Source organism: Sphaeramia orbicularis, chromosome 8, assembly GCF_902148855.1.
Source record: "Sphaeramia orbicularis chromosome 8, fSphaOr1.1, whole genome shotgun sequence".
Taxonomy (NCBI): Eukaryota; Metazoa; Chordata; class Actinopteri; order Kurtiformes; family Apogonidae; genus Sphaeramia; species Sphaeramia orbicularis.
The window spans coordinates 2630860-2654322 of NC_043964.1; the positions used below are offsets into that span (position 1 = coordinate 2630860).

General features: G+C 33.7%; 1 protein-coding gene across 1 annotated transcript in view; it reads left to right on the plus strand.

Moving 5' to 3' along the window:
* Positions 1-1170: 1170 nt before the first annotated feature.
* Positions 1171-23463, plus strand: part of LOC115424038 (potassium voltage-gated channel subfamily A member 1-like) — a 24428-nt gene continuing 2135 nt past the window's right edge. The window contains exons 1-2 of the mRNA XM_030141120.1: positions 1171-1399; positions 4519-5260. Of these exons, the coding sequence (XP_029996980.1) occupies positions 4574-5260 (687 nt within the window). The 5' untranslated portion in view covers positions 1171-1399; positions 4519-4573. The remainder of the gene's footprint in view (positions 1400-4518; positions 5261-23463) is intronic.

The window sequence follows — 23463 nt, forward strand, 5'->3', positions numbered from 1 at the left end:
ACATTTACAAACTATCCTGTAACAATAAAATAGGAATAACCTGAACAAATAAAGAAAATTAAGTGCAATTTCAACAACATTCTGCGTCTTACTAAATATTTTGTGCTTTTTGTAAATCCGATCCATAACGCACATGTATAAATGATGATGTGAGGCATAATATTTTTCAAATTGCACTTATTTTTCTTGAGAAATTTCAGTTTTTTCAGGTTATTCACATCTTTTTGTTTGGAAATTTTGTGAATGTAAACATTTTTAGAATTTAATATTATTTTTTACACTAAAACAAAAACAAAAATTTGGAGTTGTCATTATTTATTTATTTATTTCTTCTTTTTTTTTTTCTTCTTTTTTTTTTTTTTCTCTTTTTAAAATAAATAATAATAAAATAAAAATAAAAATTAAAAAATAAATAAATAAATTACAAAAATTTTTTTTAAATTAAATTAGTCAGTTTTTTCAGGTTATTCACACATGTTCATATTTGTTCGTGTTATGTTCAAGTACGGTTCGTAGATGTAAACATTTTCATCATGGAATTTGACTTTTTTCACTCAAAAACATCGAGAAAACTTTGGAGTTGATATTATTTATCAGTTCTTATCCTATTATTTTCATAATTCTACTAGTCCGGCCCACTTCAGATCATATTAGACTGTATGTGGAACTGAACTAAATGACTTTGACACCCCTGATTTAGAGGAATAACTGAGCAGAAATACTCACCATATGTGGGGTGAGTGTCATCCCAGATGGTTATCCCCTCCAAATGTTTTCTTTTTTACAATACTTTCTCCTCCTGCTGTGAGCTTGTACAGGTTCATGCACACTCGTTCGTGCAAACATGTACAGTATGTTTAAGATTGAGAGAGGGGTTAAGAGGGTGACATTTTCTGGCAGGAAGGTTTGTTGGGGGCAGAAAAAGGGGGGAGAAGAAGCAGCGATTGAATTTCCGCCTGCCAGCATTCCCCCCCTGGGACGGCCCGGGCGTGAGATAGAGCACAAATGAAGACAGTGAGTGAGCCACCAACAAGCTTAACTATCTAAACCACATCAGAGCTGCAGATTAACACCACAGCAGCTCCTGAAGGAGGCACGCTGCTGTCTGCCCCCCCCACCCCCACAACCCCACCCCCTGCCCAAACGTGACACATGAAGGAGGGACGAAATGATGCAGGAGGAGGAGGGGGTGGGGATGAGGGGGCAGTCTGGACATCATGATGAGGGAGTGATAGACAAAGTGTGTCAGAAGGAGGGAAGGGTCGGCCCAAACAGAAACAACCTGTGGTTCAGAGCAGGAGCGTCAGGATGGTCACACAGCGGAGGTTCAAACTCTGAAGCAGCAGATCTGGAAGGTGGACAGGAGAGAGGAAGCACCAGGCACACTGCACCGGACATGGTAAAGAACAGCAGCATGCAACGTGTGCACTTTGGACTGGCTGCCTGAGGGGATTTTATGTGTAGTGGAAAAAAATACAACTCTAAAATGAGGTGTATTTTTATTTAACCCTTTCATGCATGAATTATGAGAACCTTACAACAGATTTTTTTCTTGAGTGTTTTTATTCCTCCTTAGACATGCAAAAAAAAAAAAAAAACAATGCAATTGATTTTTTTTTTCATGGAGTTACAAAAATGTTAATGCATTTAATTTTTGAAGTAAAGAAATGTGTGTTTAAAACCCAATATCAGAAAGTACAGAAGAGGATTAGGGCCACTGGAAAAAAATACAATAAATTAAAATAAGGTCCAATATATGTATATTTTTAACCCTTTCATGCATAGTGGTCACTCCAGTGGACAGTTACTCTACAGCAGTGCTTCTTAACCTTGTTGGAGGTACTGAACCCCACCAGTTTCATATGCGCATTCACTAAACCCTTCTTTATTAAAAAATAAAATATGATTTTTTTCAAATTCAAGACACAGGTATGTTTTACTGGTGCACAAGATGAGCCGTGCATTAACATCACTGTGTTCAAAGAACAAAACCAATACAGTGCATGAACTCACAACAAATTCCATACCTTTTCACAAAGACATGACCTGTTTTAATACTACCACACTGAAATGGTTTTAATTTTTGTGTTCCAATAATGAACTTATTGTATTTATGCTATTTATCATTTTTAACATTTTAACACACACCCATCACCTAATTTCCATCAGGCTACAATAATAATGAATATTTACTGCAAATCAGTGTGACTTCTGCTGTTGTCGAGCGTGTGTCTTGACCTCCGCCGAACCCCTGAGACTGACTCACCGAACCCCAAGGGTTCGATCGAACCCAGGTTAAGAACCACTGCTCTACAGCTTTACTCTTGTATATTCAAGGGTTTTGTTGTTTTAGTTCCATATCAACCAACACAGTGGACACTTATGCATCATCTTACAAACTGCAATTCATACCATTATTGTAACTTTGCTGTTCTTAATTGGTTCTTGAGAGGAAATCAATTGTTAATATTTATTTTTTGCATATTATGTCCATGAAGTGAGTAATAACTAGTATTAGAATATGTTAAAATGGGAGAGAACATCAGATTAGCTGCATTAAACATGGTTTCATTTCACTGTTTTCATATCACTGTATGATATTGGGTTTTAAATACATGTTTCTTTGCTTCAAGGACAAAATTCATGGTGTAGCTGAGTGGACATTTTTGTAACTCCATGAAAGTCAAAGTCAAAGTCAGGTTGATTTAAAAAAAAAAAAAAATTCAATCACATTGTTTTTTTTTTTTTTTCATGCCTAGAGAGGAATAAAAACACTCAGGAAAAAAAATCTTGATTAAGGTTCTCATAATTCATGCATGAAAGGGTTAATTATTATTATGAAAAAAAAGTCAGAATTCTGAGTTTAAAGTCCAGTGGCCCTAATCCTGTTCCATAAGAAAGTAATATGAAAACAATGAAATAAAAACATTTTTAATGCTGCTAATCTGATGTTTTCTCCCATTTTAACATATTCTAATGCTAGTAATTACTCACTTCATGGAGATAACATGCTAAAAAAAACCCTTTGTGTCTAACAAATAAGTGATTCACAGTCAAACATGTTAGTGCAGATCAGGTTTATGAAGAACAGCAAAGGTATAGTACTGGTCTGAATGTCAGTGTATTATGGGATGGTGCGTAAGTGTCCACTGTGTTGGCTGATATGGAACTAAAACAACAAAACAAGAATATACAAGAGAACAGCTGGAGAAGAACTGTCCACTGGAGTGACCACTGTGCATGAAAGGGTTAAAAACCTGTTTTGTTTTTTTGTTTTTTTTTACATATTGCATTGTAATATAAATTCAAATGTCTTTCTAAACTTGATTATTTATACATTATTCAAAAATTCCAACAGTGTAATATAGGATTATCTACATTTAACATCTTAATTCAAGAAATCTTGTCGAGTGAAATGATTTTGCTGCATGAACAAATATTTCACTTGTTTTGAGTCCCTTTTTCCTCAGATTTAGTGTTTTTATTGCTTCTGAACATCCAAATGGGTCATATGTGATGACCATGAAAAGATGACAAACTACACTTTATACCAATTATGTACATGTATTGATAGGATTAGTGGATCAACAGGTATTAAACAGTTTAGATCAGTAGATGAATTGGGTTGCCAGTGGCTTATTGGGTGTTTATGGGTTAAGGATGTTTTTAGTTTGTTTGTTTTTTTTCCACAATATTTTTATTGGTATTTAAGTTTTACATAACAAACATGAATCGAAACAACAAAATCACTCACACACACACACACACACCCATTCACACCACGTAGACTTGCACCACATGACATATAAATAAATAAATAAATAACATACATATATTCTTATGAAACTCTGCACATATATGTAGAGAAAAAAAGTAATAATAATAATAATAATAATAATAATAATAATAATAATAATAATAATGATAAAAATATTAAAATACAGCAATCATGATAATAAAAAAAATTAAATAAAACTAAACAATGATAATTTGTATGACATGTCCCTATTTTCCAGATACCATAATGTTCATATAAGGTTTCCATAACTGTACAAATTCCTCCAGTTTTCCTTTGGTCGTATAAGTCAGTCTTTCCAGTCCCATGCTCTGATCGTTCTTTTATCCGTTGCTTCATAGAAGGAGCTTCCATGTTCTTCCAGTTCAAAGCCATAACTCTCCTGTTCTGCATGTACCAGTCCAAAGTCCAACACTTGAGTTTGTTTCTTAGTCTGTATGAAATCCTCAGGGTTTATTCCCAGTACACAAAGTTTAGAACCAAATGGAATCTTACTGTTAAACACCTCAGACATACAACTGATGACCTCCTTCCAGAATCTGTGTATTTTTGAACATTCCCATAAACAGTGAATAAGAGTTCCTTTATTATCTGGACATTTAGTGCATGTTAGGATGTTCTTAGTTCTGGATGTATTTGATTTCTTTGCACCAAAAGTATTCATTTATCACTCAAGTCACTTTCCATTCTTTTCTTCTAATGCTTCTCTGTTGTCTCTGCAGAGCAAAGGGACGAGAAACGTGAAATAAAACACAAGAAAAAAAAAACACTTAAGAGATGGATAATCAAGGAGGAGAAGGAGAAGGAGGAGGAAAGAAGACGAAGGACAAAGAAAAAGCAGAGGATGTAGGTGATGAAGGTAAGGAGACCAAAGACAAGCACAACAAACTGGAGAAGGAGAACAGCGGGAAGGACTCCATGAAGGTGGTGAAGAACCGTCGCTGTCCGTTGAAGAGCGGCTGGGCCCTGACCGAGCGCCTGGCCATCAACGTGTCAGGGATGCGCTATGAGACCCAGCTCCGCACCCTGGCTCAGTTCCCCGACACCCTCCTGGGCGACCCCCAGAGACGCGTTCGTTACTTCGACCCCCTGAGGAACGAACTGTTCCTGGACAGGAGTCGGGTCTGCTTCGACGCCATCCTGTACTTCTACCAGTCGGGCGGGAGGCTCCGCCGGCCCGCCAACGTCCCCTTGGACATGTTCCTGGAGGAGCTGCGCTTCTTTGAGCTGGGAGAAGAGATCATCGACCGTTTCAAGGAGGACGAGGGCTTCCCGAAGGAGGAGGAGAGACCCCTGCCCACAAATGATCTGCAGCGTCGCCTCTGGATGCTGTTTGAGTACCCAGAATCCTCCAGCGGCGCGCGGATCATCGCCATCATCAGCGTCATGGTCATTGTGATTTCCATCCTCATCTTCTGCCTTGAGACTCTGCCTGAGTTCAGGATTGAGAAGGAACAGAGGGAGGTGAGGAGGGGTCACACATACACAGCGATGACACGTACAAGAGAGTGACGGGTGTAAACAGACGATTCCCACAGAGCTGAAGAGAAAATACATACCTTTACTCAAGTACTACACTTAAAAACATATCTGACATATTTGTACTTGAGAATTTCTATTTCCTGCAGTGTCATATTTGTCCCATACAACAGCTCAGAGGCAAACACTGGACATGACACCCCACTACATTTGTCTGACAGCTTCAGTTATTTTAAGATGAAGATTTTACACAGTATAATAAACCACACTGCAAAAATCTAAATCTTACCAAGTGTGTTTTTCTCATTTCTAGTCAAAATATCTCATCATACCATACCAACAAGGGTGGTCCAACAATCCTGGTAAAAAATACAGTTTCAGAAAACCTCAATTAGAACCCTGCATTAGGTTCTGTCATTCAAAAGATGATTTAGGAAAAAATTTGGAAGAAAAAGCAGATGTTTTAGAGGTTGTACAAGTTGCTGGAAGTTTCCTGTCAATGGACTAATTGTTCATTTTCAGCATAGACGAGCTGAGCTGTAAGACAAGAGCAGAACTATCAAAACCAAGGTTTGAGGGATTCAGCTAGAAATAGAATAGGCCCACATCTGTGGAACTGGAGTGTAGAACTGGTTGTGGTCCATTCTGTGACTCCAGTGTGACACCAGAGCAGAAGCAGCTGATGGTCGACAACCTGATGTTAAATGCAGGTTCTTTGGTTCCTCTAAAGCGTTGGGATGTCCTTAATCCATCAGATTGTGAAGGGAAGCAGATCAGGGCTTTTGTCCCCACCAGCACCATGCGTTTGTTTGAACCTTTGGATCTGCCACAAACATTCTGAACAGTTCCTCCAGTAGACTGGGCTGATGATGCAGACTTTCAGAAGGAGGAGAAAACTGGGCATTCCACTAAAGCTGTCACTGATGTCACTGACAGAGGGGCGGAGCTTAATCCAGACTTTAGCTGTAGCCGAACAACAAATGCAGATCACAAACAGTACTGGCAACAAGTTGTCAAAGAACACAGGAACATTTTGGTCATTTCAATAAACCAACAGTGGTTGTTGGACTTTCTAAGGAACATTTTTATGTGAGTGTCAGTTTGATTTGGAGAATAAAATTACAAATGATTCTAATCTGCTTTATTCATTTGGATAGTTCTGTTAGAGTGTACAGAGACATCTGCACCTGTCTGGGACACCTCTAAATATTAATTAATTTGCATAAAATTTGGACCGAAGTAATTTGACCAGATATGGAACCAAATGCAGGGTTTGAATCCAGAGAATCTGAAAAAATTTTTTTTGACCACCCTAATGCCAACTCTACCTCACTTTACTTCACTTCATCACACTTAAAATCAGACGGAATCACCTAAAGAGGAACTTTTCAGTGAGATATAAGAACTGATTTGTAGACAATAGATCTTGAAAATCATAAATTCAAGAAATCTTACCAAGATAATTTTCATTTGTTCCACTGGCAGATTTTTTTTTTTTGCTTAATTCACGCAAAAAAAATAAATCTGCCAGTGGAACAAATGAAAATTATCTTGGTAAGATTTCTTGAATTTATGATTTTCAAGATCTATTGTCTAAAAATCAGTTATTATATCTCACTGAAAAGTTCCTCTTTAGGTGATTATGTGTTATTGTAAATGTGATGAGATATTTGGACTAGAAATGAGAAAAATACACTTGGTAAGATTTAGATTTTTACAGTGTAGAGGGTTCCAACTGTAGCAAAAGCGATGTGTTGTCAGACTCAAACTTCAGATGTCTGCGAGGTGTTAAAACCTCCACCAAAAACTGAATTTCAACTTCTCACATGATTTCATTTAATAAATGTTCATATCATTCAGTGTCTCACAAAAAAGCCAAGGTTTGAAGAACTGAGAGTGATTTGTACATCTTCCCATTAACCCATAAAGACCCAGTGGGACTTTTGTGTCAGTTCCCAAATGAATTTTTCTCTCTATTTAACCTTTCCTAAGTGATTTAATCACCATTTATTATAATATTATCCTCTGAATTTGTCATTTTTTCCCGTGAAAATCATCTATTTTCCTATATTTAATTCAGTGATCATGAAGATCAAGGGTGTCCAATCCTGGTCCTTGAGGGCCGCTATCCTCCATGTTTTAGATGGTTTCCTCTTCCAGCACACCTGAAGGTCATTATCAGGCTTCTGCAGAGCTTGGTCATGGGCTTATCATTTAAATCAAGTGTGTAGGAAGAGGGGTACATCTAAAACATGCAGGATGGCGGCCCTCGAGGACCGGATCTGGACACCCCGATGTAGATGTTCATATAAACTCAGAGTAAAGTCAAAGGTTATTATATCAAAGGAGAAAAAACTGAAGAAAAAGTGACTTTTTCAGTCAAATATATCATTAACTGAACATAAACCCAATGTGTCCATCCACTGTCATTTATCAGACTCCATGGGTTTTACTGGTGAATCAGTGTTGTAGAAGATGATGGTGTTTCCATGGTAACTACGGAGCCTCTGAACGTCCACATGGGTCATATCTGATGAAACTGAACAGATAAAAACTGCACTTTACTTCCGTTATTTACACGTATTGGTAGGATTAGTGGATTAACAGGTTAGATCAGTAGATGCTTTTGGTCGACGGTGGATCTTTGGGTCTTTATGGGTTAATCTAATCTGCCATCATCCCTCAGATTTATCTGGTATACAAAGTAAAATAGTTCCAACTACCTCCACCTCCAGCAGCTCCAACAGTAACATGCTGCTGTGAGAGTAGAGGCGAAATAAAGGCTCTCAGTGCTTCTACATCTGTCTGCAGCAAGGTTATTATTGTTAACCAAAACTAACTAAATGACCAAAACTAGAATTGAAAAATCATTTTCGTTAAGTGAAATAAATAAAAACTATAATTAAAAGAAAAAACGATAACTGAAACTGTATTGTGTGTTTACAAAACTAACTAAAACGGATACAAATTATGGATAAAATTCCCTTCGTTTTCGTCTTTGTCAATGTCGGATTGATATGAAATTGATTTATTTCACCCTAGCAATTTTAGCTGGTGTCCCCATATGATATTTAAGGCTCCGTCACTTGTGTTCACTTGTGGTTTCCAGTTGTCTTCTGTGACCTCTACCTGGAAACATGGAGACTAAAGTTGGGAGAAAGCAGCAGAGTCCTGTCTGGGATTTATTTGAATACAACCACAGAGAAGAAGAGAAAAGAGACGACTAAACTAAAATTAATACTAAAACTAAACATTTAGAGAAAAAAAAAACTAATAAAAACTAGCAAACCTGCTCTAAAAACAAATTAAAATTTAGAGATTTAGAGAAAAAAAAAGTCAAAACTAAATAAAACTAAACTATAATAAAATAATCCAAAACCATCAGAACCTTGCTCTCACATGGTGTAGGAAGTTTCCAAGAATCTGTGTGTCTCAGAAATGCCTTGTAAATATTATATGATAAATACAATGTGATATGTACAATATGTGTTGCAAGGCCATCAGAAGCTCAGAGTAACTCGATCTAATTTGTTAAAAGACACTAATGCTGATGCTCAAAACTAAATAAAACTAAACTAGAATGAACAAGTGTTCAGAACACAAACCTCCTCCTTCACCCTGAACTCTGTACATGTGTGGATCCACTCTGTCTGTGTAAATCCAACAGTTTCCAGGTTGTTCCATACACAGAAACAGTTGAATCTGGTCCCAGTCATGTGTCTGTCCAATTAGATTCAATTCACATCAATATTAGTTGAGTTCTAATTTTAAATGTGTGGGAAATGGGATTTTCAGTGTTCAGTGTAAATGTCCACAGAGTCCACATTCCACAGTGGATGTGGACAATTTAGTTCCACATACAAGAGACTGTTCTAAGCTACAGGTGGATCCAACTGGAGGAGAATCGGAGTCGTTTGGAATTTTTTGTGAATTTTGGAAAATGTCTCAATGGTGACAGATGGAAAACTGTAGATGTTGTGACCTTGCTGTGACCTTGAACTTTGTCCTACTGGGACCAAAATGGACTGGGTTGGTCCCAGGGCCTAGGCCTATCTGTGGGGAAGATCTGGGAAAGATGGGGGGAAGAGTTTTACACTAAAGATGAGAACAAACAAACAAACAAACAAACAAACAAAGCAAAGTAATCACAATACCTGCTGGTGGAGGTAAAAATCCAAAACTATTTGAACCTTGGTTCAAGGTTATCATAGTTTTGGATTTTTCATTATAGTTTAGTTTTATTTAGTTTTGCCTTTTTTGTCTCTAATTCAGTTCGTTTTAATTCATTTTCAGAGCAGGTTTGATAGTTTTTATTAGTTTTTGTTATTTTCTAAATGCTTAGTTTTAGTTTAGTTGTAGTTCAGTGGTCTCTTTTCTCTTCTTCTTTGTGGTCGTATTCAAATAAATCCCAGACAGGACTCTGCTGCTTTCTCCCAACTTTAGTCTGCATGTTTCCAGGTAGAGTGGGGACCAGAAGACGACTGGAAACCACAAGTGAACACAAGTGACGGACCCTTAAATATCATATGGTGCCAGCAGCTAAAATTGCTCGAGGGAAATAAATTGATTTCATATCAATCTGACGTTGGCAAAGATGAAAACGAAGGGAATTTTATCCATAATTTTCATACGTTTTAGTTCGTTTTGTAAACACACAATACAGTTCCAGTTAGTTATTGTTTTTTTCTTTTAATTATAGTTTTTATTTATTTCAGTTAACAAAAATGTTTTTACAATTCTAGTTTTGGTCATTTCGTTAGTTTTGGTTAACGATAATAACCTTGGCTCGGTGTGCAGGTGGAGTTGAGTTGAAATTCCTTCGACATAAAGAAGGGAGACAACCAGACAAGTGAGTGCATGGTGCACAGAGAACAGAAGCACTGCAATGAGGAAGTGATGAGGTGTGCATGGAAGGACAAAAGGTGCTGACAGGTGTCACTTTGTCAAACATAAACCAACTTGAGCAGAACAAGGTGAAAACATCTTTACCTCCTCTATCAACACTAGGACGCTCATGACCCACCACATGTTCGGGTACATGTTACACGGGTGACATATGGAAGGAGCGGGCAGCAGACAGAGAAGAGAAGGTTATAGGGGAAGGGGAAGAGGTTTGGACTGATTATTTTGGACATGTCGTTAAATCTGATCCAGTCTTATTGAGAGGGAAGGTATGAAGGGTAAGGATGAGAAGAGCAGTCAAACCGCTGGTGGAAAAACTGGAGTAGGAGGTGAGAAGGAGGCGAAAGAACGAGACGGACCTCCTTCAGTGGCTGTTAACTATGGAGATGCTATCGCTTGTCATCTTCTAAAGCTCAGGTGTCAAACATGCGGCCCGGGGGCCAAAACCGGCCCACCAAAGGGTCCGATCTGGCCCCCAGGATGAATTTGTGAAATGCAAAAATTACACTGAAGATATTAATAATCAATGATGTTCAAATCGTTTTAGGTCAATTCAATCTAAAGTGGATCAGACTAGTAAAATATTATCATAATAACCTATAAATAGGGAAAACTGCCAATTTTCCTCTTTGTTTTAGTATATAAAAAAAGTAAAATTAGAAAAAAAAGTTACGTTTACAGACTATCCTTTTACAAAAACATAGGAATAACCTGAACAAATATAAACAATCTGAAATGTCTTAAAAGAAGTATGTGGAATTTGAACAATATTCTATATTAAGCCAAAAAAAAAAATCTCAAATTTAGCAAAAAATCTTGAATTAAGCAAAAAAAAATAAAATCGTCAATTAAGTAAAAAAAATCTTCAATTAAGCAAAAAAAAAAACAAAAAAAATCTTCAATTAAGTAAAAAAAAAAATCTTCAATTAAGTTAAAAAAACTCTTCAATTAAGTAAAAAACTCTTGAATTAAGTAAAAAAAATCTTCAGTTAAGTTAAAAAAAAATGTTGAATCAAGCAAAAAAAAAAAATCTTCAATTAAGTAAAAAAAATCTTGAATGAAGCAAAAGAAAAAAAAAATCTTAAATTAAGTAAAAAAATCTTCAATTAAGCAAAAAAAAAAAAAATCTTCAATTAAGTAAAAAAAATCTTGAATGAAGCCAAAAAATCTAGAATTAACTTAATTTTTTCCCTTTGTTTTAGTGCAAAAAATAACATTAAATGATGAAAATATTTACATTTACAAACTATCCTGTAACAATAAAATAGGAATAACCTGAACAAATATGAATAACCTGAAATGTCTTCAGAGAAGTCTGTGGAATTTGAACAATATTCTGCCTGTTATTAAATCTTTAAGTTGTCATGAACATGTATAAACGATCAACTTAGGCGTAACATTGTAAACATTGCACTTTTTTTCTTAAGGATTTTCAGGTTGTTCATATTTGTTCATGTTATGTTCAAGTACAGTTGGTGGGTGTAGACATTTTCATCATGGAATTTGACTTTTTTTCACTCAAAAACATAGAGAAAACTTTGGAGTTGACATTATTTATAAGTTCTTCTCTTATTATTGATGTTATTTTACTGGTCCGGCCCACTTTAGATCAGATTAGACTGAATGTGGAACTGAACTGAAATGAGTTTGACAGCCCTGATCTAAAGGATGAGTGCCAGAGGTAACAAGTGTATTTAGATAGAACTTATACGAGAAAAGTCCTGAGAAGAGAGAGAGAGAGAGAGAGAGAGAGAGAGAGAGAGAGAGAGAGAGAGAGAGAGAGAGAGAGAGAGAGAGAGAGAGAGAGAGAGAGAGAGAGAGAAAAGGTAGAGAGGCAAGTGTGAAGGAAGGCAAGGAGATGAGCTGGTCTCAGGTTACTCCTTGGAGATCTAAAGGTCTATAAATAGAGGAAGGACAACCCTCAGAACACATCAACACATAAACGAATGTCTGTATTAATACACGCTGTGACTCACACACACTGAAAACGGCATGGAAAAGAGGCTGGCAGATCAACTTTTCTGATGACTATCGCAAAAATCAAATTAGCATCACACACATCGGTAGCTTGGAGACCGAGGGGATTCTGGAGATTCAGGTGCTCGTTGGATTTGCATTTCCTCTCAGCCCCACCGGCGCTGCTCTGTTACTCCCATAGATAGACCGACATGATCAGAGAATGTGGACACTAGAGCAAACACAACAGCATGCACACCTGTCCCCAGCCAATAACTCATCCATCAGATGGTCGTGAAATATGACTAATGAAGATAACGTGCAATTAAATGTACAGTTTATTTAATCCTATTTTTTTTTACTTTCACATATATCAAATTACTTGAATCCAACTTTGCCTGTAGTACAGTGGCCTTTCTGCTGCATTTATATTAAAAATATTCCACTGGAAACTGAACAAAACTGTGCATCAAAAACCTGAAGTACTTCACTCACATGAGCAAAATGCACTTTGCACACAGTAGAAAAAGGAAAGTTATCATTGCTCATAGTTTCTGTCCCTGTTGCACTATTATATGTAATGTTTAGGGATTTATTTTACTGCTACTTTAATGTGCATGCACTGTAAAAAAAAACAAAACAAAAACAAAAAACGGTTATATTCCGACAGCTGGGGTGCCAAAAAATACTGCTACTGTACTTTGATGGAAAATAACCATCTCATAAAAATGCGGTAATTTTCCATAATTAAAATATAGTTTTTTGTCCTAATTTTACATGAGATTTTGCATATTTTTTTTTTTTACTTTTTAATGTTTAATAAAGAATATTAACATGTATTAAAACAATCAAATTACCTATAAATATGGACAAACATTGTTATAAAACAAATAATAGGGCTTACATGTTCTACATTCACAAAAACACACTTTTTCAACATTTTTGTTGTGAAACCTCCTGTAATTACACAAGATATTTGTCAATTAACAAACAAGTCTGTTTCAACTGACAGAACAAATACTTCTTTGACGGTTAATTGTCAGTAATTTTATCTCGTTCTATTATTATTATTTTTTTTACAGTATTAATCTTTAAATTAACAGTTTAATCTCATTAATAGAAAATAAATATTTGTGAAATTACGATACATTTGCAAATGTATTTTAACTGTATTTTTCTGTGAAAAAAAAAAAATCTTATAAAAAAAAAATGGAAATTTTCTGGTTATTCACAGTTACAGTTTTTTCCTGTTATTTTATATTTGACATGTAAAATCACAGTCTGTTTTTGTAATTTCGTTGATATTTTCCTGAATCTTAAAAATACAGGAAAAATCTGTAAAAATAAACAGTAAAAATTCTGTTAAATTACAGATTTTTTTTTTTTTTTTTTTTACAGTGTAACCAATGAAGATAATGTGCAATTAAATGTAAAGTTTATTTAATCCTATTTTTTTTTACTTCCACATATATCAAATTACTTGAATCCAACTTTGCCTGTAGTACAGTGGCCTTTCTGCTGCATTTATATTAAAAATATTCCACTGGAAACTGAACAAAGCTGTGCATCAAAAACCTGAAGTACTTCACTCACATGAGCAAAATGCACTTTGCACAAAGTAGAAAAAGGAAAGTTATCATTGCACATAGTTTCTGTCCCTGTTGCACTATTATATGTAATGTTTAGGGATTTATTTTACTGCTACTTTAATGTGCATGCACTGTAAAAAAAAAACAAACAAAAAAAAAACAACAAAAAACGGTTATATTCTGACAGCTGGGGTGCCAAAAAATACTGCTACTGTACTTTGATGGAAAATAACCATCTCATAAAAATGCGGTAATTTTCCATAATTAAAATATAGTTTTTTGTCCTAATTTTACATGAGATTTTGCATATATTTTTTTTTTTACTTTTTAATGTTTAATAAAGAATAGTAAAATGTATTAAAACAATCAAATTACCTATAAATATGGACAAACATTGTTATAAAACAAATAATAGGGCTTACATGTTCTACATTCACAAAAACACACTTTTTCAACATTTTTGCTGTGAAACCTCCTGTAATTACACAAGATATTTGTCAATTAACAAACAAGTCTGGTTCAACTGACAGAACTAATACTTCTTTGACGGTTAATTGTCAGTAATTTTATCTCGTTCTATTATTTTTTTTTTTTACAGTATTAAACTTTAAATTAACAGTTTAATCTCATTAATAGAAAATAAATATTTGTGAAATTACGATACATTTGCAAATGTATTTTAACTGTATTTTTCTGTGAAAAAAAAAAAATCTTTAAAAAAAAAAAAAAGGAAATTTTCTGGTTATTCACAGTTACAGTTTTTTCCTGTTATTTTATATTTGACATGTAAAATCACAGTCTGTTTCTGTAATTTCGTTGATATTTTCCTGAATTTTAAAAATACAGGAAAAATCTGTAAAATAAACAGTAAAAATTCTGTTAAATTACAGATTTATTTATTTTTTTTTTACAGTGTAACTAATGAAGATAATGTGTAATTAAATGTAAAGTTAATTTAATCCTATTTGTTTTACTTCCACATATATCAAATTACTTGAATCCAACTTTGCCTGTAGTACAGTGGCCTTTCTGCTGCATTTATATTAAAAATATTCCACTGGAAACTGAACAAAGCTGTGCATCAAAAACCTGAAGTACTTCACTCACATGAGCAAAATGCACTTTGCACAAAGTAGAAAAAGGAAAGTTATCATTGCTCATAGTTTCGGTCCCTGTTGCACTATTATATGTAATGTTTAGGGATTTATTTTACTGCTACTTTAGTGTGCATGCACTGTAAAAAAAAAAAAAAACAACCCAGTAATAAAACGGTATTATTCCAGCAGCAGGGGTGCCCAAAAAATACTGTTAAATAACGGAAAATTTATACATTTGGCAGACGCTTTTTTCCAAAGTGATTTACAGGGGAAAACCAATCAAATCAATCAATCAATCAATCAATCAATCAATCAATCAATCAATCAATCAAATTTTATTTATATAGCCCCAGATCACAACAGAAGTTATCTCATGACACTTTATATAAAGATTTGGTCAAAACCAGACTCTAACCCAATTTACAGAAACCCAGCAGAATCCTCCTTCTCATAAAAATAACCATCTCATAAAAATGCGGAAATTTTCCATCATTAAAATATAGTTTTTTGCCCTAACTTTACATGAGATTTTGCATATTTTTTTTGACTTCTTAATGTTTAATAAAAAATATTTACATGTATTGAAACACTCCAATTCCCTATAAATATATATATAAATAATTTTCAGTGAGACTCAGTTGTCCAATCCACTGATAAAAACTGTATTTGGACAGTTTATCAGTGCTTATACATGTTCTACATTCACAAAAATACATTTATTCAACAGTTTTGTTGTGAAACCTCCTGTAATTACACAAGATATTTGTCAATTAACAAACAAGTCTGGTTCAACTGACAGAACAAATACTTCTTTGACGGTTAATTGTCAGTAATTTTATCTCGTTCTATTATTATTATTATTTTTTACAGTATTAAACTTTAAATTAACAGTTTAATCTCATTAATAGAAAATAAATATTTGTGAAATTACGATACATTTGCAAATGTATTTTAACTGTATTTTTCTGTGAAAAAAAAAAAAAATCTTATAAAAAAAAATGGAAATTTTCTGGTTATTCACAGTTACAGTTTTTTCCTGTTATTTTATATTTGACATGTAAAATCACAGTCTGTTTTTGTAATTTCATTGATATTTTCCTGAATCTTAAAAATACAGGAAAAATTTGTAAAAATAAACAGTAAAAATTCTGTTAAATTACAGATTTTTTTTTTTTTTTTTTACAGTGTAACCAATGAAGATAATGTGCAATTAAATGTAAAGTTAATTTAATCCTATTTTTTTTTACTTCCACATATATCAAATTACTTGAATCCAACTTTGCCTGTAGTACAGTGGCCTTTCTGCTGCATTTATGGTAAAATATTCCACTGGAAACTGAACAAAGCTGTGCATCAAAAACCTGAAGTACTTCACTCACATGAGCAAAATGCACTTTGCACAAAGTAGAAAAAGGAAAGTTATCATTGCTCATAGTTTCTGTCCCTGTTGCACTATTATATGTAATGTTTAGGGATTTATTTTACTGCTACTTTAATGTGCATGCACTGTAAAAAAAAACAAAACAAAAACAAAAAACGGTTATATTCCGACAGCTGGGGTGCCAAAAAATACTGCTACTGTACTTTGATGGAAAATAACCATCTCATAGAAATGCGGTAATTTTCCATAATTAAAATATAGTTTTTTGTCCTAATTTTACATGAGATTTTGCATATTTTTTTTTTTTTTTACTTTTTAATGTTTAATAAAGAATAGTAAAATGTATTAAAACAATCAAATTACCTATAAATATGGACAAACATTGTTATAAAACAAATAATAGGGCTTACATGTTCTACATTCACAAAAACACACTTTTTCAACATTTTTGTTGTGAAACCTCCTGTAATTACACAAGATATTTGTCAATTAACAAACAAGTCTGGTTCAACTGACAGAACTAATACTTCTTTGACGGTTAATTGTCAGTAATTTTATCTCGTTCTATTATTTTTTTTTTTTTTTACAGTATTAAACTTTAAATTAACAGTTTAATCTCATTAATAGAAAATAAATATTTGTGAAATTACGATACATTTGCAAATGTATTTTAACTGTATTTTTCTGTGAAAAAAAAAATCTTTAAAAAAAAAAAAAGGAAATTTTCTGGTTATTCACAGTTACAGTTTTTTCCTGTTATTTTATATTTGACATGTAAAATCACAGTCTGTTTTTGTAATTTCGTTGATATTTTCCTGAATCTTAAAAATACAGGAAAAATCTGTAAAATAAACAGTAAAAATTCTGTTAAATTACAGATTTTTTTTTTTTTTTTTTTTACAGTGTAACTAATGAAGATAATGTGTAATTAAATGTAAAGTTAATTTAATCCTATTTGTTTTACTTCCACATATATCAAATTACTTGAATCCAACTTTGCCTGTAGTACAGTGGCCTTTCTGCTGCATTTATATTAAAAATATTCCACTGGAAACTGAACAAAGCTGTGCATCAAAAACCTGAAGTACTTCACTCACATGAGCAAAATGCACTTTGCACAAAGTAGAAAAAGGAAAGTTATCATTGCACATAGTTTCTGTCCCTGTTGCACTATTATATGTAATGTTTAGGGATTTATTTTACTGCTACTTTAATGTGCATGTTGCATTTTACTGTTTCCATGTTTAAGGTGCAGCTCATTTGACCTACTTTATAAACTGTTGGTAGTTTAATCTACAGTTATGCATCACAGTCTGTATGATCCTTATATACTAGTGGTGTTACTGTCCTGTGAAAACCCCATATCTCCAGTAAGTCAGCCTTTCATGAGCTCAGTACAAAAGCCCTGTTTTCAGCTGTGAAGCCATGCATTTGAGGATTTTTGAAGAGATTATTTAAAGGACTGAAGGAACACTTCACTTAAGCTCTTTTTTTTTTTTTTTTTTTTTTTTAAACTTATTTCAGACTTAAGTCACAATTTTTAGGATGTAAGCCTTACTTGAGTCACACTAATAAAATATTCAATTAGATTTAGATTTAGTTTTCACCTGACTCGACTTTGACTTGTGTCAGACGACATGACAAATGGTCAAAGTGTGTGAATATAAATATAATATATAAAACAGCCTTCAATCAAAATAACACACATAACATCATAAACAATGGACCCTGCAAAAATCAAAATCGGCAGAAAAATTTGCAGAATTTTTTTGGTTTAATTCAAGATTTTTTTTTAGCTTATTTCAAGCAAAAAATCTGCCAATGGAATAAATGGAAATTATCTTGGTAAGATTTCTTGAAATAAGATTTTCTAGAGCTGTTGTCTAAAAATAAGTTCTTATGTCTCACTGAAAATCTTGTTTCAGGAAATCTCACCAAGATAATTTTCACTTGTTCCATTGGCAGATTTTTGCTTGAAATAAGCTAAATAAATAAATAAATAAATAAATAAATAAATAGCGAATTAAGCAAAAAAAAAAAAAAAAAAAAAATCTTGAATTAAGCAAAAAAAGAAAATCTTGAATTAAGCAAAAAAAAAAAATCTTGAATTAAACAACAACAACAAAAAAATCTTGAATTAAGCAAAACGAATCTTGAATTAAGCAAAAAACTACCTTGAATTACGCAGAAAAAAAAAAAAGAAAAAATCTTGAATTAAGCAAAAAAAAAAAAAATCTTGAATTAAACAACAACAAAAAAAATCTTGAATTAAGCAAAAAACATCTGCCAGTGGAACAAGTGAAAATGATCTTGGTAAGATTTCTTGAAATCAGATTTTCTAGATCTCTTGTCCAAAAATAAGTTTTTATATCTCATTTATAAGTTATTCTTTAGGTGATTCTGTCTTATTTTAAGTGTGATGAGATATTTGGACTAGAAATGAGAAAAATACGCTTGGTAAGATTTAGATTTTTGCAGTGTAATACATTAAAATATCAAAAGTATGACCGTTGTTGTTGATTTGGGAGGATTTTAAATGATGGTGGAATTTTTCACGTAGGATACATCATCATCAGTTTACATAATTTAACTTGTCTTGTTTGACTTTTAGCGGGGCTTGACTTAATTTGCTGGAATTTCACCACAGAAACTTGGGATTTGCTTGAGACTTAGGGGTTAAGAGTCAAAATTGACTTGTAGTTTGTGCATGTGGGACTTAATCCCACCTCTGCATTTAGAGATACGGGGTTTTTACTGAGCAGGAGTGGGAGGAAAAACTGTACTAGCATGTAGTGGAGTAGTATAAGTAAGTATATACATGTCTCAGAGTGGAAATACTCAGATACAGGTACTTTTAATTTGTACTTGAGGTGGTGCACTTACAATACATCACTAGTATATAAATATTTAATTGATTTAATTCTATGTAAGAACGTGTCAAAGCTCATCACAATTTGTCTAAAGTCTAGTTACTGTAATCATTCTTATTCATTTAACAATCATTTAAGTCTATAAAAGAGGCAGAAAATATTTAGTCACTGCATAAAATATAACACATCTACATATTAAGTACTTTTGTCAAACCATCCCTTTAAAAATCTACCATCAGCTGCTGCTAAGAAGAACAATTTAATGGATCTAAATGACATGTTGATCCAAAAGAAAAGTTGAGGTCTTCTGCAATTTCCTCCTGAGACCCAGCAGTGCATTTCTGTCCTCTGTAGGGGACGAGAGTCTCACAGCTTTACTTCAAGAAAAATCGGACCAGTGGCCCTGGAGTTTAGTGGCCAAATTCAAAGCTTTGGGAAATGTATCCAGATGTCATTTCTTCTCCCCCAGTTCTGTGTATTTATTCTATTAAATAGTCCATGTTTTGGTCCTATTCCAATCAGATCTGTAAAAAATTCAAATTCACAATTGATATCATTGATACTGATTTATTGGATCAATCCACTTCCTATCTGTTATAATGGGAACATTTTTCAAAGTGGCACCAAATCCAGAATCAGATCCAGATCCAAATAATTTCACTAACTTTTGTTGACATCATCATAAAGAAGCTGTATACCAAGTCTGAAGTCAATCAGAACTGGAGTTTCAGAGAAGAAGACGATTGAAAGTTTTGTAATGGACGACAGACGACGACAGATGACGACGATGACAGATGACGACAGACGACAACAGACAATGACAGATGACAACAGATGATGACAGATGACAACAACAGGTGACGACAACAGATGACGACAATGACAGATGATGACAACGACAGATGACGACAGACAACAGACAATGACAGACGACAACAGATGACAACAATAGATGACGATGACAGACGATGACAGACGATGACAAACGACGATGACGATGCTGGACGCCGTATGACGACAACAGGTTGCAACCTGTCAGCTGGTGAGCTAAAAACAGCATGTGCAGCTGAGATTCTGGAAGAAATTTCACCTCAGTAAACATCATATAAGTCATACAATCTACAAGTAATGAACAGAAATATAGAAAAAATCGGACCAATGGCCCTGGAGCTGACTGGCACTTCCTATCTGTTATAATGGGGAAATTTTTCAAAGTGGCACCAAATCCAGAATCAGATCCAGATCCAAATAATTTCACTAACTTTTGTTGACATCATCATAAAGAAGCTGTATACCAAGTTTGAAGTCAATCAGAACTGGAGTTTCGGAGAAGAAGAAGACTGAAATTTCTGTAACGGACGACAGACGACGACAGATGACAACAACGCCACCGGAGGCCGCATGACGACAATAGCTTACAGCGTATCGGCCGGTAAACTAAACACAAAAGAAAAAAAAGAAAAAAAACCCAAACCAAAAGAAAAAAAAACTGCCCTGCAAAAGACATTCCATTCAAAAAAATACAAAATGCAACTGGAAAAAACGGTTGCATTTTGCTGTTTCCAGTTAAGACCATTATTGAATGTAAAAGTGTCCAAACTTGTACTGCCTGGGTCTCAGGAGGTTATAGAATCATGTCAGTAGTTTCTGATCACAGCTGCTCTCACATGGTGGAGGAAGCCTCAGAGAATCTGTGTGTCTGCGATATGCCTTGTAAATATTATATGATAAATACAACATGATATGTACAATATGTGTTGCAAGGCCATCAGAAGCTCGCAGTAACTGGATCTAACTTGTTAAAAGACACTAATGCCCAGTCATTTCAAAGATGCAGTGACTTCCCAGAAAAAAACAAGCGGCCGGGTTAAACGTAGTGTCAGATGCCTGCTCGGTGCTGGTGTCTGGGGTGTAACACAAGCCACAGTCACATGAACGTAGCCTAATGTTTTTTTTTTGTACGTTTAAATATAGAGAAACTGATTTATATAAAAGTCGGCAAGGTAAAAAAAAGCTACGGTGTGAAAATGGAGAAGAGGAAAAGTTAGCACAGTATCAAAGATCTCTCAGGTCGATCGCATCCAGATGACCGATGTCATATTCTGAATGTGCTCTGGGCTAACGTTCATAATAAACACTTCTTCTTATTCGCCCTCTGTCCCTTTCCATCCCTCTCCTGTTTACCCCATCCTTGTTTCTCTCTGTTTACCTTGTCTCTATGGAGCTATTTATAATCTCCTTTTAATACTGCTTCCATTTCATATCAAGGTTATAATAGTTTTGGATTTTTCAGTACAGTTTAGTTCAGTTCCACATTCAGCCTAATGTGATCTAAAGTGGGCCGGACCAGTCAAATAATAGAAATAATAGGAGAAGAACTGATAAATAATGTCAACTCCAAAGCTTTTTTCTATGTTTTTGAGTAAAAAAATGTCAAATTCTGTAATGAAAATGTTTACATCTACGAACCACACTTGAACACAACATAAACAAATATGAAGTCTGTGGAATTTCACCAATATTCTGCCTTTTATTAAATGTTTTGTGTATTTGTAGATCCACTGGGATCTGTAAGTTGTGATGCATATGTATAAATGATAAACTGAGGCATAATATTGTTCAAATTGCACTTATTTTTCTTAAGAATTTTCAGGTTATTCACATTTTTGTAAAAGGCTAGTCTGTAAATGTAAACATTTTTGTGTAATTTTACTTTTTTTTTTACACTATAACAAAAAGAAAAAAATTGTTGTTTTCATTATTTATAGGTTATTATGAGAGTATTTTACTGGTTCTGACCCACTTGAGACTGAATTGACCTTAAGTGATTCTAACATCCTTGATCGTAAATATCTTCAGTGAAATTTCTGCTTTTCATAAATTCATCCCAGGGGCCGGATCGGACCCTTTGGCGGACCGGTTTTGGCCCCTGGGCCACATGTTTGACACCTGTGGTTTAGTTTTATTTAGTTTTGACTTTTTTTTTTCTCTAATTCAGTTAGTTTCAATTCACTTTTAGAGCAAGTTTGATAGTTTTTATTAGTTTTTGTTATTCTCTAAATGCTTAGTTTTAGTTTAGTTGTAGTTCAGTCGTCTCTTTTCTCTTCTTCTCTGTCGTCGTATTCAAATAAATTCCAGACAGGACTCTGCTGCTTTAGTCTCCATGTTTCCAGGTAGAGTGGGGACCAGAAGACGACTGGAAACCACAAGTGAACACAAGTGACGGACCAAAAAGTGTCGTATGGTGCCGCTAGCTAAAATTGCTCAAGTGAAATGAATCAGTTTTGTATCAATCCAACATTGACAAAGATGAAAACAAAGGGAATTTTATCCATAACTCTTATCAGTTTTAGTTAGTTTTATAAGCACACAATAGAGTTTCAGTTAGTTATCGTTTTTTTCTGTTAATTATAGTTTTTATTTATTTCAGTTAATGAACATGTTCTTTCAATTCTAGTTTTCGTCATTTCGTTACACTGTAAAAAAAAAAAAAAAACAATACAAAAAAACCCATAAAAAAATGGTAATATTCCTGCAGCTGGGGTGCCAAAAAAATACTGTTAAATAACGGAAAATAACCATCTCATAAAAATACGGTAATTTTCCATAATTAAAATACAGTTTTTTTGCCCTAACTTTACATGAGATTTTGCATATTTTTCGACTTTTTAATGTTTATTAAAAAATATTTACATGTATTAAAACAATCAAATTACCTATGAATAGATAGATAGATAGATAGATAGATAGATAGATAGATAGATAGATAGATAGATAGATAGATAGATAGATAGATAGATAGATAGATAGATAGATAGATAGATAGATAGATAGATAGATAGATAGATAGATAGATAATTTTCAGTGAGACTAAGTTGTCCAATCCACTGATAAAAACTGTATTTGGACAGTTTATCAGTGCTTATACATGTTATACATTCACAAAAATACATTTATTCAACATTTTTGTTGTGAAACCTCCTGTAATTACACAAGATATTTGTCAGTGAACAAACAAGTCTGGTTCAACTGACAGAACAAATACTTCTGTTACGGTTAATTGTCAGTAATTTTATCTCGTTTTAATTTTTTTTTTTTTTTTTTTTTTTTTACAGTATTAAACTTTAAATTAACAGTTTAATCTCATAAATAGATAAGAAATATTTGCGAAATTACAATACATTTGCAGATGTATTTTAACTGTATTTTTCTGTGAAAAAAGAAAAAAAAACTCTTTAATAATTGGAAATTTTATGGTTATTCACAGTTAGAGTTTTTTCATGTTATTTTCCATTTGACATGTAAAATCCGTCTGTTTTTGTAATTCCATTGATATTTTCCTGTATCTTAAAAACACAGGAAAAATCTGTCAAATAAACAGTGAAAATTCTGT